The 21033-nt window shown below is 38.3% G+C and overlaps 1 protein-coding gene across 5 annotated transcripts in view; it reads right to left on the bottom strand.

Annotated features, from left to right (window-relative positions):
* GABRG3 (gamma-aminobutyric acid type A receptor subunit gamma3) overlaps positions 1–21033 on the bottom strand; it is a 342277-nt gene that overhangs the window by 20160 nt on the left and 301084 nt on the right. For all 5 annotated transcript variants that reach the window (XM_009666387.2, XM_009666383.2, XM_068923174.1 and 2 more), the window contains 3 exons: positions 9192–9344; positions 1620–1816; positions 83–112 (listed from right to left, as the gene is read on the bottom strand). In XM_009666387.2, the coding sequence (XP_009664682.1) occupies positions 83–112; positions 1620–1816; positions 9192–9344 (380 nt within the window). The remainder of the gene's footprint in view (positions 1–82; positions 113–1619; positions 1817–9191; positions 9345–21033) is intronic.

A 21033-nucleotide genomic window follows, 5' to 3' on the forward strand; every position in this document is an offset into this window, starting at 1 on the left:
CTTTGTCAGGAACTCTTGCAAGTAAATGTCAACCATACGTTCATGCCTCCATTGCTATCGCTGAATAAAATAGTTTACTTACCATCACATGACCAAAACTGACATCTGGTAGCTTAAATGAAGATAATAAAAGAATTACTGAGAAGAAAACATACTTATTGCTTTACATGCATCCAATGTTCAATGGCATTTCTTAAAATAATCTTTTATATGTGTTTGTTTATAAGACACTTCATATTCAGTATTCTATATATTTAGCATAATGTTCTGTACAGTTTAAAATTACATGAAACCCCAGCAGAATGTTCACCTAGTTTGCATCCACTCTAAATCTTTATCCATCTTATTAATTCTATTTAATTTATTATTAGCTAAGTCAACATTTGTTTTTATGTGAACTTAAATCTCATCAGTGTTGCATGCTTTCCCTCATCTTCATTCACACATCTGGAAATACACCCTACTCATAAATATACTCATAACCTTTTCATTCAGTCTTTCTATAGGATGGCAGTTTTAGTTTGATCATTAGGTAGTTCATTTTGATTGTCTCAAAAATTTGTTTTGGCATGACTATTCAACTTTACCTTTTCGATGCAATGCACTTTGGCAAATAGCTGCTAGAGGTTTGATGGGGTTTTCACTGATTAAGCTTATAGGTTTTGGGGCATTCTCTAATTCCTTATTCTTTCCATTTTTTCCTCCATTATTTCTTCATTCAATCCCTTTCTACCTCACGACCTATTTCCCGAGTTTAGTTTTCTCTTTCTCGAATTCCCTCCTTGACTTTTCCTCTGTTTGGCTTTGTATTTCTGATTTCAAATGTCCTTGCTTCCAAGACTGTGCAAACTGTTATCCAACATCTCCAACTAGTGATCTTGAACACACAAGACTTCCCACTGATCTTGAATGGACAATCCACTTCCTGACTCTTTTATTGCCCAACTCTTTTTTTAGATTTTTCTCTTCATTCTACAGCCATGTCTCATGCTAACACCCACATTATTCTCCTAGTCAGTTATGAAGAACACCAGGAAATTGCTTATACATGAACGTTTAATTTTTAATTAATTAAATAATTAATGTAACTGTTAATTGCTTTATTTAAACTGCTTTTGTGTGTGTTTGTGTTTGCTTGTGTTAGCCTTGGAAGTATCTTTGTGTCCAGAAGTTCAGTTGTAAATAACCTCCTCTACTTTTGTACTTGCGAACATTTGAGTATAGGGCTAAAAGTAACTACTGTTTCCCAGTGGAGAGATGGAAATCCCCTTTGCAAAGTTCATAAATATTTCTAGACCTGTTAAGCCACAGGCTGGCAGATGCATTTGAATACACAATGATATGTGTGTGTGTATTTGTATAATAAGCTATGAAACCTGTTTCAGCGGGAGTGGGAGTGTGCTAATTACTAGCACAGCAATGGCATCAGGAAAGAAGCATAAGCAGGTTGGTTGCTTCATGGTGAATAGGCTGTTTCTTTTAGCAACAGACCTCACCCAACCAGTAAACAACTTCCAAGAGCTAGGTGGAGCCAAGTGTCACAAGATCACAGGCTTAATAAAACCATTCTCTGCTGTGTGCCACATACATACCAGAAACTGAAAATAATCACATCTTACCGACTTTTTCTTCTTAGTACAGTTTGGTTTTCTGCAACTTGAGTAGTAGTTGAGGGTTGCATACTCCATCAGAGCAGCAAAGACAAATAGAAAGCACACAGTCACAAACAGATCCATAGCGGTGACATAGGAGACACGGGGTAATGACTTTCTGGCAATGGTACTCAAAGTTGTCATAGTCAATACTGTGGTAATACCTGCAGAGAGAAACTGGAGTTAATTGTCTACAATATCATTTCTCCATCTTTGGAAACAAATGCACACAAATTAGAGGACCAAAGTCTACCCACATCATCACAGGAAACTCATTATTTACATCTGATAGCATAAAAAGTAAAGAAAAATGGCATCAGTAGAGCCAGAATATTTTGTAAACAAAAATTTCCGCAACAATTTCCATTTGCCTTTGCAAGACTGAAATTCCTATGCTTCTCAATATTCTTTTTGTCATCTCTTCCTTTTTTCAGTCTCAGTTAGGTTGGAGATAGGGGTGAGGGAGAAAGAGAGAATGAAGAAACTTTTAAATAAAAGGTTAAAGCAGAAAAGATATTAAACCTGGAAAAAAAAATCAAAAATTAGAAAATACAAAAGGAGACACAGTCTTTTTCACAGTGATACTGCTCGCATGAAAAATCTAGTGCTCAAAAAAAAAAAAGGCAAAAAAGAAAAGTTAATACATTTTGCTGCAAAGTTTCTAGCACGGATTTGGACAATATGTTTGCATGCTGCTGCTTCCCTGGGAGAGCCACAACACTACTGTTCTTCTGAATGAGGGAAAATGGGTTCTCATACAAACTTCAGGCATTCCTTAATGGAAATATCCTTTTTAATTCGTAAGAAGCATCACAGCCTAGACTGATTTAGTAATAATGAATGTACTTGTAGATAAATAGTAGATTTATCTTCCCTGACAGTATATTTATCTACTCCTAGTAAGTTGGTTAATTAATCTACTAATAATGAATTACTTGCTGTGAAATATCCTGGACCAAAATAACCAGTACTAGAATGAAGTCTGTGGAGTGTCTGTTATTTGACTGCAACGGTAGTATATTTCATTTATATTAATTCCTGAGGAACAGAAGTCTTTTATTTCGCATTTTTGGATTGATGTTTTTAATCATTCTTTGTGAACTGCCAGCCTTTTGGTAGAAAAAAAAATCCAGCTCTTCAACAGCTTGGTCAGAAAAATAAAACTCACTCAAGTCTCAGGAGAGAACCTGCTGTAAAAACAACATACTTATACGGTACTTTTTCTTTTTATAATTAAACTTGTATTTTGCAAAGCTACTCAGTGTTTGAAATGACATGGGATGACTGAAATTATGCCTTATAGTAAAATTACTTCTCACAAACAGCACTCTGGAGAGCAAGAAGTATCTGTGGATTACTTTTGACTATCTTCTCCTTATAAAAGAATGCACGCTTTTGATCTGTAACATTTGATAGGAACTACAGTGATCCACAAGAATAACCCACCCCATTCAATTCCCAGAAAGTCTCTGGAAGAGGCAGTAGGCAGAGTACCGCCTAGGTCTAGACCTTCTTTTACAACAAACGACAAATAATTTTATTCCTCAAATACCCATATCACTCTCCAGAACCAAAAAGGAAAAGAAATGCTGCTGAAAAAAACATGTCCTAATAATCAAAAGACTAAAGCAATGATAGTAAGAAGTGGGAAATGCGGAGAATCTTCCCTTTCACTGGGAAATCCCTATTCAACACGCTTGACCTCAGCATTAGAGCTGCCTCACACTGGAACCCACAGCTGTGGTTGTAGCTCATGCAACCTTTAAGTTAGATAGTTTATCTAACTAAACAATCTTAGTACAAAACAGCTGCCCTGATAATAGCCAATATCCTGTTAGGTTTTGTAGCCTACTCTGAGGTTTTGTGTCTTAAGCTAACTTTCTATCCTGCTAATGCTAGTCTGCAAATGAACTACACTTAAATTTTTGAAATGCAGCATGGATGTGTTTTTAGACTTTGTATATATCTCGAACATCTAAAAGCTACCGGGGAAATATTTTTGTTTCTAATATTTCTGTTCTAATTGTGCCACATCCCAGTATAGGCAGAGATGGCCACAATGTCCCAGTACTCTGCAGGCTCCTAAGCAACAACTAACTGATGCTTTGAAAAACCTCTAGAGATAAATCCCATGCTTCACCATTCATCACAGTAGGGCATTTGCATGGATGTCCAGCTGCAAAAGGTGTTGGCTCACTTGTCTTGATTTGCCCCTTACTAACTAACTATGAGTTAATTTATCTTTCTGTATGATCGGGACCTTCAGTGCCTAGCTATTTTTCAATGATACTACAGACAAAAGAAGATACTTAGGCCTCAGGAGGGACTAACTTTAGAACAACTGCATCTTGACAGATGGAAACACAGATGGAAACATCTAAAGGTAAAACAAACAGATTTTTACTTTTATTATTTATATAAAATCTTCTGATGATATGAAATACAATATAAAAACATCATTCTTAACTTAAGTAGAGGTTTGGGTTTCAGCTCAGATAATAAACAAGGAATGAGCGTTTGAAATAATAAAAGTCCTATCCTGTGTATAAGTTTTACATCTGATACATTGATAAAGTTTTGAAATATTAGGAGTGTTATCATGAAACATACACAGAACAAAGAGAAAGAAGGTGCACTGGATAATACAGTTTTATATTCCTATACATTTATAAGTTAGAATATTCAGAAATGCATGTATGAAGAAAAGGTAAAACCTACTGTTTCCAGACAGAATATCCAGGTTTCTTAACCTTAGCTTATTTTATCTGCCATTTTAAGAAAACACAGTTTGTTGACTGGTTTAAAATGCAAGAAACCTTACCGGGTGGAATTCTAAGTCTCTCATTTGGAGGAGACTACCCCTGTGAAGAGAATTTTGTGTCTGTTTTTTAAATTTCCAGTGCTTTTGAACCGTCTATTTCAGCAGAATTTTAATATTAACTAAAGACAGTTTAAAAGTAATCTGGCTTCAAAAATTTCAGCTGCATGGGTGAAAGTGGTAGTGCATGATGCTGTATAAATACCAATTTGTGACATTTGTTTTCTCTGAGGAAGTTCCATACCAAAGAAAGATACTACTTTATAAATCAAAAAGGACTGTCCAACAGATCAAATGATCCAGGGATTCATAATGCATGAGAATGTTTTAACCTTTAGATCATTGGTTTAAACAGTTATTTAATATTATTACTGTCTGAAAGCTGCTTAGTGGACAACTGCATGCAAAGTGAAATAGCACGAGCTTCAGTGTTAGAAACTCTTTGGCCAGGGAGACTTAATTTTTTGTATATTCCTAAGAGTATTATCTCCAGATAAGGGTGTTAACATGCTGATGGGACACTGTGGGAAAAAGCGTACTGCTTTTGCCCATGCTGTCCCTTGTTTATGAATAGGCATTTCATTTCTCCACCTTTCTGGTCCAGTACCTTTTTTTGAGTGGTTGCTTTTTTTTTCTAATGAATGAACTTAAGGTGGGACAACAAGGAAAACAAGTTCACCGTAATCTCTATCTTCTTTTATATCAACACATTGTTGGGCTTGATACCCACTGTATTTATCAACTGCAGTTTAAATTTGCTATATACTAACTGCCCTGACAAACAACAGGTTAAATCTGTTTGAAAAATAGTGGGAAGCAGGTGAAAACTTTGGTTTAACTTACTTTCCTTCACCTTCAAGGAAAACACCCTATTATTTTCCAAATCATGCCATTTCTTCAGACACTTACCAGCTGCTCTTGACTACGAGCATTGGAAGAAGATCATTTTCATTATTAGAGGCAAGTAGAAACAGCAGAGATTTTTCTGTCCGAATAGAGGGCACTATAATCTGGGATCGCAAAACACAGTTCTCATCTAACGCTCTTGAATTCTATTTCCAGTTTCCGACCTGCTCTTCAGGTGGCCCGGATTAAGTCACGTTATCACTCTGGGCCTCAGCCTCTCAAACAGCAAGTGAAAAAGGGATTATGATGCCAACTTTTTAAAGAGCACTTTGATGCCTCTAGACAGTGCTGCTGAAAGGATGATTAAGGTTCTGCCTTTTCCCTCACAGCCAAAATACTCCTGATTGCTTTTTGTTTTTCCAGCACAGAAATAGCTTATTACTTAGAGTTATTCAGAAAGGAGTAAAAACCTGTCATTTGTATAACCCTGAGTACTTGCCAATAGCTTCCAAAATTTCTCATTAATTTCAGAGGGTGAAATGTTTCCCTGATGCTACTCCTTTATATGAATGCAGTTATACTCGCAGTGGGTTTGGTGCACAGAGTCTACAATTCATTTCAACTAATTAGCAGGACAATTTCTGTAGTTTGCCTTTGGCTGTATTACTCACAAGTTCACCATGTGCCACTATCCAGTGTGGGTGTGGGTGGTGGTGGTGGTATTCAGACAGATTTAGTGGTTGCTTTATACAAGCAGACCTGCAGTGAATTAGGAACATCTATCTGCTTACTACTCCCCAAGGGTCAACAGGCCATTGCTGACTTGGGAGCAATAGGGCTCTGATTGTGCACAGAAAGAAGTGACCCACATATATATTATTCTCTAGTAATTTGACTTTATTCATAAGAAGCTATATTTTCATCTAGTTATTTAATTCTTTACCAGATTTTCAGGAGTTAGTCACTGCAGCCATTGAAGCTTCTTGCAATAGCTCACTTTTATGCTCTTTCTTACTTCAAACTCATCATCTCAACATATAAATACATTGTTTCTCCTAAGTTCCAGCTGGCATTGCTGTGACTACCACTCTAACCTATTTTGTGTTTAATTAATTGGGAAACTGAGACGCGTGGTATGGGGAATTCCCCTGAGGGACAACGTATGGACACTACTTCTGGAAAATTAGTAATACAAACTATTTTATGCTTTTCCTCCCTTTTCTCTTTTCTGATGAAAACTAAGCATTATGAAGGATAATCCAAATGGATGCTGTGTTACTCTCAGCACACACACGGGGTTTCACACTCCGGGTTAAAAAAACCTCTTAGCAGAGCATGCCCAGCCTTTCCTTATCTCCACTGAACCACCCACCTTAGACAGAAAGGAGGTAAGCAGAAAAGTATACTAAAGACCTATTGTTCAGTTTTACGGCCACCACCGGCAAGTCTAAGCAGCCAGGAACAGGTGGCCACACAGCTTCTCTGCTGTGCCTTCTTTGCACTGCGGAGGAGATGACAGAACAGGTGTAAGTCTTAGTCTGTTGTGTTGCCACAGCAGCAATACAAAGGCACTTTGGCACTCACAAACTGGGAATAAGGACTGAATATTTCTTTCTCAGAAAAGAATTGCAGAAAACTGGGCCCATGTGAGGCCTTGACGCTTAATGGCCTGACCTGGAAGGGTGTTTTGAAAGTCCGATTTAGTGTACAGATATTCACTTCAAAGTTTATAAGAGCAAATGAGCAGAATTAAGGTTTTGTTACGCATAAAGAGAAAAATGGGCACCAGAAGTAGTGTTACATTTGTTAATCTTGACAGACTCTGGGAGCAAAACCAGCAGTTTACGGTCTTGTGCTAACCAGATACAAAATGGGTTGTAATGTAAAATTATTTGTAAAATGTAGACCAGTATTATTTGCTTGCAGTTTGGTTAGTAAAGCTTTTCTGAGACTTTTCCTACTACCAATTCGGTTGGGTAGTTTTATGTCACTGAGCTGCTTTTGGTTGAAAAGGATGCCTCTGGTCATTCATTCAGAATAAAAACTGATGCAACCTCTGTAGGAAAATGCCTAAGTATTGCTGGCAGGAATGGCTGACATATAGTGTCATGGCTTAAACAAACCTGCGGCTAGTGAGGGAGCTACACTTAGAGGATATTTTTGGTAACATATTTCCGCTGTCATTCAGCTGAAAGTTACTCGACTATTGTTTTCATTTTGCAGAGAAATATGTTTTTAACCTGTACCCTGAATAGATGACCATACAATTGGACATTGCATGAGTAAAGGACTTAGACAATGAGGTCAGACTTTTAGAAGTCCAAGAAGAGTCTATGGGACTTACCAGCTAAAATCTCAGTGAAAATGAACAAGCTTCTAAGTGCATTAGCACTTCATTTTTCCTTTTCTCTTCAGTGCCTTCGGGGGCTTATGCTAAAAACCACAGTACCCTCAGAATTGGTGGTGGCTCTGATTTATTAGTGCAGGAGAGGAATAGACAGAAAAAGGACATACGATTTTGAAGTGAATAACAGCTGCATTGTTGAATAAGGTATCTTCCTCCTGAGATTAAGTGCAGCACCTTGACATGGTGTTTGAAAGAAAGCTCACAGAAATGGATTCACAAAAGAAATAACAATCATTTCTGGTAAACGCATCTTACTTATTTGGATGGAAATGGGATGAGGAATGCTGATGACCCTTGAGCAGCTGTTTAGGGGAGTGGGAGATAGAAAAGGTTTGCACAAATGGCCTCTCCTATTTTGTGGTTGAATGAAGGCCTGTTGGCACACAGCAAGACCCAAGAATACTCTGCCAGCTACAGGCTGTGTTCACACATCCGCTGAGAAAGCTACGGCCTATTCTCTGTCTTCATCCCCCGAAGCACAGCAATATCACCTTCTCAAACCTGGTGGCTCAGTTACTCTTATGAATACTCCCTTGTCTAATTTCAGTCTGGAAAAGTCAGGCACGTCAGTTTAATCTTTATTAGTTTGGTCTTCTGATTGAAAGGATTTAGAGAGTTCAGCCAGTTAACTGAAGATAGTGTCATAGTTTAGTGGGAGGGAGTGATGGGAACAGTAACCTCTACACTTGACAGCAGATATGTTAACTTCTGCTCAGCCTCACCTTCTTCCCTGGGTGGTAGGATTCTGAAGAGGCTCATATTTGCAACTCTGGCAACCACAATCTAGACTAAAATGTTGTTTTCCCTTCAGTCCTGATGTACACTTATAATCACCTATTATGTTGCTCTTGATGCTGGCAAAACCTATGGTTTTCCTATAGACATCAGAATAAATGAACAAAGTTGTTGAGTGTATCCTAAAGTATAATACCAAAATCCACACGCTGGTCCTGACATAAATCAGCTGCTAAAAAACCTTTACCAGCATAAATCTCTACAATATATGAAAAAACGGGTGATTATTTATATATCTAGTATGGAGATTAACTTTAAGCGCAGAAGCCTAAAACACTTTGAAAGACTTAACGTTATCATATCCCACAGTTTTCTGTACAGATAGCACATAACATAAGAGAGAGTTTCAGAAGGGAAGGAAGCAGCAGTGCAATGCATTTATTCTTCAAATATGTCACTAAAATATTATAGTGAGAACAAGAAGAGAGACAATACTTCTAGAATGCTATGCAAAATAGGTGACAGTGTCATTCCCAAGGGTTACGGTAGTTCACTTTTAATTACTCTGTTAAAGAAAGAAAAACAAATTCTTCTGGGTCGAGTAGATTTGGGCCTGCAAGATGTAGCAATAGTCTAAAGTATCTAGTGGCCTTTTTGAAAGGAAGCTGACACTTTCAAATGTTAGTGTAGGGCCTACACGAAGAGGGCAGAAAAGGAATTATAAAAAACTTACCTAATGCTGTTCTTGCTGGTGTGGCATCTTTTTTAATCCAAAAGGATACCCAGGAAAGAACAACTGTTAATATACAGGGAATGTATGTTTGAATAGTGAAGTATCCCATTCTTCTACTTAAATCAAAGTATATAGTCATGACTACATAATCACCTGCAATAAAGCAAAGAAAATAAAAATTGATATTGTAGTGAGATACAGACAGTTATTCACTGAGCTGCTAATTTTTAACCCTCACAAACACACTATGCATGAAATATTTCTTAGTATTTTGAGAGTAGCTGTTCAGTAGTGCTCACATAAAATAGAATTTAAATGATTTTTTCCATTCTCATGGAATTCCTTTAGCTTTAGGTCACTGTGGAAATGTCGACCTATTTGGACAGCAGCAGGCAGAGGCTCCCAGGAGTCATTCTTGATGAATAAATTTTTAGCTTTCCAGACTTGTTATTTCTGCATGACTCCACAGCTACATATATGAAGCTACCATCATTCATCAGATTCTGTAACCAAGCTACACTAAATCCCTTTTCTTCAGCCGACTGTGCCTTTCTTGCTCTAATTTTAAGTCTGAGTGACTTCAGCTTTTCTCTTTTGAGAAGTGAACCAGGCAGCAGGGGTCTTTATGACGGGTGAAGCAGGTACATAAGTACCATGACAATGAGAAGTCATTTACAGACACAAGAGCCTCCATATGGGAGGAAGAAGTCAGACCGCACACTTTTAAATTTCTCACCAGTAAAAACCAAGAGTCTGTTTCTGCCAGCATGCCTCCATTTCAAAGCAGTATTGGTCAATTCTAGTATGTGCAAACCTTCAGAAAATAAGCCTGGAAATAGAGTTTATTATTCTGCTGAATACTAAAAGCCATAAAATCAAGGGCTCAGTAAGAAGGCTGGTTGATCACACATTTCATGATTTTATTCACAGCATCTCTGCTGCTCGCCCTCGTGGCTCTGCAGAGGATAATAACCTGTCCCTCTGTCTCTCGCTCTACCCAATGGACGCTAACAACCTTGTCACCTCTGTCCTTGCTAACAGCTCCCTCTGCTTCACAGGTGTTAACTATCCTTCTCCCTCAAATAGTTACACTGATTAATGATAATGAAATTGAGCGGAGAGCAATTTCTGTACTTATCTTGAAGTTTGTTGCTTTCATTTCAGATGTGAGGAAGAGCTTATATGCCTGAAAACTTTTCTGTTTTTCTGTCTGACTACGTTATTTGATCATTAGACTACATTGCTTTTCATTACAAACCATGCCGTTCTAGAACAGGATATTTGCACCACAGATTGTTTGCAATAGGTAGGCAAATCTGTCCTGTTACAGCAAACTGCCAAAGACTGAAGAAATTAGGAGCACAGACAGATTAATCCACAAAGGTATTTACATATGACTCTCTCAATTAAGAACATAACGGATTCATTAGGAGCTGAAAAAATGCAGTTAATCTAATAACAGAAAGCATGAGAACAAAACCATTGAATACAGTGGATATATTGACTATACCTCAAGAATTCATAGAAAAGAAATTAATTCAGTAAAAATAACTTTCACTGTCTGAAGACCACTATAAAATGAGTGAATTAATATAAGCTCGGAAGTCAAAAAATTACTAAAAATCCAAAGGTGGCATTTGGGAAGAGAAATTTAGAACAATGAGTAAAAAGCAAAACTTTCTATGTGTAAATACATCACTCTGAGATAGATAGATATGAAAGAGGTGGAGATGCCTGTGGGCATCATGCTTCTGTTAGATGAACACACAGATATTCATGAGTGTTGTGCCAGTGAAGAGCATGTGTCTGGGGAAATTTGACAGTGCCTCCAGAAGCACTGTGTATCTGGCATAATGGTACAGAGCTTTAATGAAAGAGCTCACTGCTGAGGCAGGTATGAAGCATTGCTACATGCACTGTCACTACGTACTGAGCCTTGTGGGAGGTTCACAGGTGGTGGGTTATTTTCATTCCACCAATCCTCAGCACTTTTTTTTCTCTGTGCAGGGAATGGGAGCTGGAACTCATGTAATAAACATTAGTTCTTCTGGTTTACTTTTAAACTACATCAGTTCCCTAATCTGGTTCACTGCATGGCTAAAGAAATACTTATACCACTGCAACTGAGGTCATTTGTGCAGAAACAAGAGTAAGGAGCCAGGGGCCGTGTAAGCCAGTGCTTCTACTGGTGGAATGAACCCAACAACGATGGAAAAGAGCTATGATGCTGCAAAGGCTGTCTGTCAAAACAGAAGAATGAGCAAAAAAAGGAAGTCAAAGATTCTATAGGAAATGGTCACTGCTCCTTTGAATTGTATTACCCTGAAACCTAGCAAAACAAATGAGAATGGGGCTAGACACTGGACACAGCAAGGTAAAGTCCCTGCTTGGAAGGTCTTTGACTGATATAACCCGATAAACTGAGAGCTGGAGAAAGTTATGAAGCATACCAATCTGATAGCCTTCTACGATAGGACAACTGGCTGGACAGATAAGGGGAGAGCAGTGGATCTTTTCTACCTGGAATTCAGCAAGGCTTTTGACATTGTCTCCTTTAATATCCTCATAGGCAAGCTCAGGAAGTGTACGCTGGATGAGTGGATGGTGAGGTGGATTGAGAACTGGCTGGAGAGCAGAGTTCAGAGGGTTGTGATCAGTGGCACAGAGCCTGGTTGGAGGCCTGTAGCTAGCGGTGTGCCCCAGGGGTCAATACTGGGCCCAGTCTTGCTTAACTTCTTCATCAATGACCTGGAGGAAGGGATAGAGCGCACTCTCAGCAAGTTTGCTGGTGATACAAAACTAAGAACAGTGGCTCTGATACACCAGAGGGCTGTGCTGCCCTTCAGAGGGACCTCGACAGGCTGGAGAAATGGGCAGAGAGGAACCTCATGAAGTTCAACAAAGGCAAGTGCAGGGTCCTGCACCTAGGCAGGAATAACCCCATGCAGCAGGACAGGCTGGGGGTTGACCTGCTGGAAAGCAGCTCTGCAGAGAAGGACCTGGGAGTGCTGGGGGACAACAAGTTGAGCATGAGCCAGCAGTGTGCCCTGGTGGCCAAGAAGGCCAATGGCATCCTGGGCTGCATTAGGCAGGGTGTTGCCAGCAGGTGGAGGGAGGTGATCCTGCCCCTCTCCTCAGCCCTGGGGAGGCCTCTCCTGGAGTACTGTGTCCAGTGCTGGGCCCCTCCAGTACAAGAGAGACATGGCACTCCTGGAGAGAGTCCACTAAGAGAGGGCTACAAAGAGGATGAGGGGACTGGAGCATCTCCCCTGTGAGGAAAGGCTGAGGGTGCTGGGCCTGTTCAGCCTGGAGAAGAGAAGGCTGAGAGGCGATCTCATCAATGTGTGTAAGTATCTGAAGGGAGGGTGCCCAGAGGATGGGGCCTGACTCTTCTCCATGGTGCCTAGCGATAGGATGAGAGGCAACAGGCACCAGCTGAAACACAGGAAGTTCCACTTGAACATGAGGAAAAACTTCTTTCCTGTGAGGCTGACTGAGCACACTGAAGCCGGTTGCCCCAAGAGGTTGTGGAGTCTCCTTCCTTGGTGATACTCAAGAGCCATCGGAACACAACCCTGGGCAGTGTGCTCTAGGTGACCCTGCTTGATCAGGGCGGTTGGACTAGATGATCTGTAGAGGTCTCTTCCAACCTCAACCATTCTGTGATTCTGTGATTTCACTTGTTTTGCAGACAGGATCTGAGGCAGAGATTAAATGACATGGAAAGCATCAGCACATTTAGCCAGGAACTGACTCAGTATCTTCCAGGGGCTGTATTAATCTTACCAAGATTTTAGATATCTGTAAGGCAGAGTCTACATATGGTCTATTCATTGTGGCCTCCTTTTATACTTAATGAAGAGAAATTGGTAATTTGAATATATGGTTTGTCTACCCTGTTTTAAAGGTTCACTTTAAAAGGAGGTGAATATGCCCACAAGATTTCCTTTTCTCTCCAGTGACTAAAAAAGGAGTGGCTAGCTCAGATGTGGACAGTGACACTTTAGACACAGATTGTCCAATGAATAGATTGCACTCTTTGATCCCAGGATGAAAGCTACTTCACAAAACTGTGCTGCTTCTTTGAGGATTATTTAATCAAATTATAATAACCTTCTTACCCTTTTAAAAGTGTATTTTAACTCTTTCCCTGCTTTGTTTTGTTGTTAAACTTTATGCTCTGATCTTGGAGGACCTACGCAACTTCTCTGCTTACTCCTCTGTTCTCCTCTGCTTTTCTTTTCCTTTCTTCCTTCCCCTGCTCTTAAGCCTTCTTTATTACAAGAGAACTTTTCATTTTCTCTTCATCCCAATTAAAAACTTGCCAAGATATTCCTTGTTTTCAGAACATCTTTCCAGCTAGATAAATTCAGGAACCGTGACTTGGCTGAATTTTATAAAGAGCTGCAAATTCCCAAGTATCCAACAAAGACTCATAGAAGTCTAACAGATACTCAGAGAAGATGAAATCCTAGCAGAATGATAGTCTACATTCATTTATCCACTTACCTATTATTATTATCTGGAATACAGACCAAAATTTGGAAGGGAGAGCCAGTCACAGGGGCAGGAGCTGTGCATAGGAACTTATATATTGTACCCTCTATGCTGTGTTCTAAGTTAGAGGAACACACTGATGGATTATATTCCAATAGATTGAGAAAACAATTAGGTTCAATAGAATTACTGGTGCAAAACAGACATAAGAGGAGAAGTAGCTGACTGTCCCACAGTATTGTAATGGTGATTAGGGAGAAGGAACTCAGAAACTATGAATGCTGATGACATTGCTTAGTGGCAGGAGGAAATCACCTCTGCTGAAATACAAAATCCAAACTGGAAGCAAAAATATTGAGACTGCTGTAAAAGGCAAGCATTTTTCTGTACACGTACTGGCTATGTTGTTTTACTAGTTACAGTAAATTACGACATGCAACTAAATGACACTTCAGCTCTTTCAGCCTCAAAAAAGTTAACTTCTGTTGAGACTCTTGAATTGTCTCTTTGCATAAAGAAGGTCAGGCATGCATGTACCATGGCCACTTCCCTTTGATGCAGAGCTCCAAACCACATTATTATTATTATTACTGAAGTCTACATTATTCCTACCAGATTATTCTCTATGTATCTAAAAGCACTTGCCTGCAGTCTGAAAGAGTGCATCAAGGGAACTAGCCATGGTACATACATTTCTGACTTCGTCTACACACACTAAACAATTTGACAGATGCTTAATGTTCACGGACAACTAATATGCAAACCATCAAATCTCTCCGCTCTTCTAAGACGCCTGACATACATTTCATCCTGTATGTCCTGCAGGCATGAGAACCCAAAGGAGAGAAAGAGCTTTTATGCACTCTGCACTGTGCCTCGTTCCTTCGTTAGCCTTCTGAGCTCCACCTGCCATTACTGCGACCGCTAGAAGAGGAGTTAGTGCCAATTACGCAACAAAGCCCTGCAGTGCAGACAAGACAGGAAAACCTTGTTCCAAATTGCAAAACATTAAATCGCTGTACCTGGTTTAAAAACAATCTCCCGATGATTGCCCTGCCAGGACCACTGGAATAACTAATATCAAAAGACTTCACTTTGAAATTCAGAGAGGAATTCTACTTTTTAACAGCTTAAATAATTTCCCAAGAAGGCTAACTCACTTTTAACTGAACTATCAGACCAATTCATGAAATAATGAAAATTACCTTGAGGCAAGATATTGCGCTATGGGTTTTCTATAACAAGAGCAGAGGATGCATCTTCAGGCAGCAAATGTGAAATAATAGGAATAGTGCAGCAATGCTTCCCTCACAAGCAGGATGACTATTGTCTGTAACCTGTAGCACTTGTATTAGTTTAACTTTCTAATTTGAAAGCAGGACACTATTTGGAACAATAACTATTGGTTATTTTATTTTCCATAAATCTTGTCAAAATATAAAATGATGTACTGTAAAGCATTTCTTTACTCAAACCACATTATACTCTCTTACCATTCATTTTTTCACTCAACCTTCCATTATACTCTAAGGCTAGCAAGTACTGCAATCTCAACTGTTATAGACGTAGGTTAAATGATGAATGACTTACAAAAACTGCAACATGAAACTACAATCCATATATAGAGTAGTTTCAGGATGTAAGAGAGAGTTACACTCTAATTGTCCATCCCTAGAGCTAGAGAGTAATGAGGAGTGGCAAACTTCATCCATGTACTTACAAGAGTCTGATTATTGGAAAAAAACGGATAGTCAGGAGGGATAGGAAGGAGGGCTCACACAGTTTGTCATGAGTACTTCTTTGTTGATCTATGGGACCACAGAGAGTACACTGAGGTATTTTCCCTATTATCTTAATAAAGTCAATATTCTTAATAGCTAGTAACCTAATTATGCCATCTTCAGTACTTCCTTCTTTTTTTGCATTTTATTTCTATTTGGAAGCCAAGAAAAGACCCTATTTAATTCTGCCATTCACTCATCACTGTTCCTTTCCTCCCAACCTTCTCTCTCACCTTAACTTCCCAAACCTCCCTGTTTTTTTTTCCTGAATTAGGTTTCTGTGCTTTCTTAGTAAGCTGAAAATTTCCTACCAGTTTGCTCACTGTCTATCAGGCATATAGTACAGTGTCCTTGAGTCACAAGCACCTTCATTTACAATTCTTATCTCTGATGTCATGACAAAACTGTAATATGGGTGATTTGAAAAAAAGTATCTCAAACAGGAGACCACTCCTGTTGTTGATTGCATGGGTCAGAGAGAAGGTAAGTAAAGCCAACGAAGAAATACCTTTTCATTAGAGTGAGTACATATAGAACTTTTCCCAAAACATTTACCAGAGAGGATTTCTGGAAGTGCCCTGTGCTACTGTGGTACTGCTGGTACCAATTAGGGATGTGGAAGTTTGGATCCAAGAGCTGGTTTCAGGTTCCAGATTTTGCACAATTTGGAAAGAATACCTCAGCTCAGAATCAGGCAGAAACGGAGACTGTGATACAAAACCCAGCCCTGCCTAACTCAGCATAGAATTTTTCTTCCAAATCAGACAGAGTAGTCATGCAAACCAGATCTTTTCGTATCCCAGGCCAGGATGCTAACCACTCAGAGATACGTCCAGTTGAAGTTCAGGCTATCTTCCTGCTAGCACTACTCAAAGGAGAACAGACAGATCAGAATTTCTTACTTACAGTACACTTTACTTATTACTGACATTTCAGCAGCCTGTCTGCCTGACAAGCTAGTATCCCATGCTTAAGTCACTTTCCTAGATGGTTACTCTCTCAGGAATCCAGGTATGGAGAAGGTTTGAACTTTGGAAGATCCAATGACAAAGTGAAATGGTAGAAGAAACAGCTGAGTGGCCTCACAAGAGATTATGACTCCAAAACTAGCTATTATTAGAAGAGAATGGAAAATGATGAAAATTGATTTTGTAGATCTTTTTTGGAGAGAAATGTACAAGAAGTGAAAGACCTGAAAATGTCATTAAAAATGTTTTCATCTTCTTCAGAATCTCTATAAACAACAAAGAGATACTGAAGACTTATTGCAGGCTTTAACTGACTCTTCCAAAATGTGTCACTCTGCTTGTATCAACAGTTTTCATTGCCAGAAACAATCTTTGATCCATAGCACTTTAAGACCAAACCAAAAAAGAAAAATAAAGTGTCTGAGGTCATGGTGTCACTTAAGGACTTATATTTCCCTATGCTGCTCTGTCCTTTCAGGTGTCTTCATTGCAACTGACACATATGCTTGGGTGGGAGTACATGTACTGCAGAGTGACGTTCACACGTCGTCTCAGAAAAATGGAGCATTGTTGGAGTAATAATATGCCTATGCTATGCACAAAATTTCTGGATGATCTGTATGTTTAAATGCACGAGAAATGTATACAGTTCTTCAGAACTGACATTTATTATATGCATTTCCATAGCAGCTATGGTACTCCAAGTCACAGGCAAGGACCTTACATAATAAACATTGTACAAACATAGAACAAAAAGGCAGTCTGTGCTCCAGAGATCCCAGACTGGAAATTTATAGTTGTCTTGGGCTGTCATAGTGTGTGCGTGCCTGTGTGTACATGCGTGTGCATGAGTGTGTGCACAAGTACAGTGCAGCCCTGAGCTGGCTTTCAACACTTATGGACAGATTCTAGGCTAACTGAAGTCAGTAGATTTTTTTAAAGTCATTTAAGACCAAGACTTGGCCCTGATTTCTCACCAGAACAGGAAGACATTCAGTTTTTCTTTTTTTTTTCTTGTGTAATAAAAAGAGGAATTATAATATCGAGTAACACATTTTTACTTGAAGCTATCCTTTTTTTAATGTCAGCATCAAAAAATTTGCATTTAGTGCTATTTGTTCTTCCTTAGGCAGGGAAGTTTCATTTTCTTTTACACAAGTAGCATTTTCAAAAGATTTTTGTAAAATGTCGGGGTTGTTGAATAAAATATTACCTGTTTTTAAAAGTTAATGGCTATGCTTCCAGCAAAAAAAAGTTATTTCATCCTCAAATTTTAAATCTGGAATTTCCATGAATTTGTTTATATTGATATATTTTTCAGAATTATTGACATACATAGTGTGCTGAAACATTTCATGAAGAACTAAAATGAAAAAAATAAAAGGCACCTTTTTCAAAATTTAAATTCATTGTACTCCACAGTCATTTGAAACCTACTAGTCAGTATTTCTTATGCCCTAACCAATTCATTATATGCTGTATCATCACTTTAAAAACAGTTAATTTTGGTTCAGTTGTAATCATTTCACTGTCTCTAGCTAACCCATATCTTCTGTTAAGTGCCTGGAATACTTGGACTATACTTAGGAGATGGATCAACATCCATGAATATAACTGATCTCCAAAACTCATTCCAAAAATATGAGCTTTGAGAAAAAAAGGATGAATGATTACAGTGTTTGGCTGTATGACAAAGCATGTTTTGCTTATTTATACTGATAGGCTGTTCTGCCAAATCCACCTGTTCATTGTTCCCAGTCCTATTACTGTACATAATACTATCCTCCCAAGAAGGCTGTGTGGTTATAGCATTTTATTCATCTATGTAGCATTGTAAGCATTAGAATTGCTTTCAGGCAGTTCAGGCCTATTATCTCTAGGTATAATGACATTTTTGTTTTAGAACATAAAGGATCAGTTAGTATGTTCTTTCAAATGGGGTACCAATGAAAATGATTGATTTTTAATTTGACTACTGCAAGGTACATATAATACTGGAAAATCCTCAAAAAATACAATTTCATCAAGTCACATAATGGGAATAAAAATGTATAACACCACAAGGAAGAATTAAATTCACGATTACAAGTCTGGTTTGATTTCTGGCTTAACAGTAGAAAAGACTTACGTATAACCTCCTTTTGCATTCATGTGTCAAGTTTAGAGGAAATCAATATACAAATATGAGGTAGCATGCATTATCCATTACTTACATTATGGCAAATTGTTATTTGCCATAAATGGGCTTTCTTTTGTTCTTAAGGAATAAAGGTGAACAATAGCAAATGAAGTAAAAACGGTAATGGTAATAAATTACCATATCTGCCTGTGTTAGTAGGCCAGAGAAGAAGATGTGAAAATGAGTGCAATTTATGTCGGAAACTTTTTTTGAGAGGGTTTACTGACTGGAGGCTGGGCAATGCTTATATAGAAAAGAACAATGTTTGTGCTCTGCAAAGTATCAAATACTCTAGGAAGTCTGAGAAGACACAACAATAATGACTCTTGCATTCATTTTGCTCGTAATATGCACCAAATGATGCCTAGGAAGCCCCCAGTTTTATGTCATCTGTCAATGCTGATCACTTCTAACTTATTTCTAGTACTGAATTTCTTACTCACAAGAGCTGCTGTTTGTGGTAGGAGGCCCCGTTGCACTGACATTTGCTATGAAGGCTCACAGGCTTCAACATTAACATTTCTGCTCTGCAGAATGTTATTGAGAGACATTAGAAAAATGGACTAAAATCTCCTTGAACTTCAGGGTAAGTCAGACTTACCTAGACTGATATATTCAGACTATTGAATGTGATTCATATTTAAGAGTTACAGTTTTCTAGAATTTTCAAAGAAAATGTTGTTTCTTGGGGCTTAAAAGTAGATGCCGAAACAAAACCAGTAATGGATTGGAGCTGTAATTCCAAGAACAGTCAAAACAGTTTTCAATTCATCAGAAAATCCCTTTGAATTTTTCCAAATAAAACGCTCTCTTTTCTTTCCCCAGAATTAAACTTCATGCATAATTTTTTTTTGTCTAAATAATGAAAATGCAACATTTCACTTGGCCTAAAATACTTTTTGTTCAAGAAAATATCCGAGAATTTTTGGCCTTACCATCATTTGTATCTGTAATTGGGTAATCTTGTATATGTACATGGAACAGGATAGCCATTTTTTCCTCTCTATGCTGACATGTAGCCCAGCTCTAATGTCCCTAGAATATGTTCTTGTGGCAGAATCTCCCTTATGGCATTTTGAAAAGTTTAAATGGTATCTCACCTGAAGCCTAACCCAGCTCTTAATGTTGCATTCCAGAAAAGTCTACGGTGATTATCTGGTCTCATTTTCTTCATGGTATCAGATTTTTCTGATATAATTACGGCTGCAGATCCAATAGTTATCGATAGAGTATAACATCTTGAGAAAATCATCTCACCTTCATATAAAAATTTCCAGTGATGGCATTCCACTGCAATCCTTGAAATTCTTTCAATGCTTAATTATTCTTACCGTGGAAAATAGGTGCTTTTTCTTAGTTTGCATTTGTCTAGCTTCAGCTCAGACCTTGAGTCTTATTACATCTTTGCTAGACTGAAGAACCTTCTTCTATCAAGCTTCCTTTTCTCATGCAGGTATTTATAGACTGTAATCAATTCCCTTTATCCTTCAAGGTCAACACTTATGGTATCTTAATATAGGGAATGTTTTCCAGTCTCTAATAGCTCTTCTGGCTCTTTTGTGTACTCTGCAGCTTTTCAAAATACCTCCTGAAGTGCAGCCATCAGAATTAGGACTTTAGCAGCTACTTCATCAGTATCAAATACAAAGGTGATATAAATGTCCTTCTTCTAGATGATATTCCTCTGAATACATCTCCAAAACCTGTACAAGGTATTTTGGCCATGCTTTCACACAGGGAATATGTTTTAAGCTAACTATTAATTGCCAAGAGATCTCCCTGAATCTTCAGAAGTGCAACACCTATATTTGCAGGTCTCCAGTTATGGGAAAGCATAATCCATAGGCTTCATCCATAAGTACATGGATTCTTGTTCTGAAGCACTGCAATGCATACTGGCACCTAAATCCAAGGTATAAAGATATCTGCACTGCTTTCTACCATGACCTGTTCTCTTAATCATTGGCCACTCCCTCAGTCTTTGTGTCACTTGTAAACTTAATGAGTTTTAATGTTATGTTTGCTTCTGCATCATTGATAAAATATATTAAATAGCATCAAGCCAGAAGCCATAACATTCTCAACAGAAAGTCCTGACTAACAATGATTTTTCTATCTATATTTTGCATCCTGCCAGGTAGTCAAATTTGAATCATTTGATATATGCCACTATGATTTTTTTATCACTGTAGTTTCTTAATCAAAATGTCATATGCCATGAAGTGAGATGGCTTACAAAAGTACATTGTATCTGCAAAAATGTATAACTTCAAAAGATGATTTTGAGTTAGTTTGACAGGAGTTAGTTTCTATGAATGAATGTTTATTGGTGTTAATTATATTATCCTCTAAATTTTTATTAATCCATTCCTGGATCACCTGTACCATTACTTTGCTTGAGATCAATACCAGGATGA

Source organism: Struthio camelus, chromosome 1 (genome assembly GCF_040807025.1).
Source record: "Struthio camelus isolate bStrCam1 chromosome 1, bStrCam1.hap1, whole genome shotgun sequence".
NCBI classification, from domain to species: domain Eukaryota; kingdom Metazoa; phylum Chordata; class Aves; order Struthioniformes; family Struthionidae; genus Struthio; species Struthio camelus.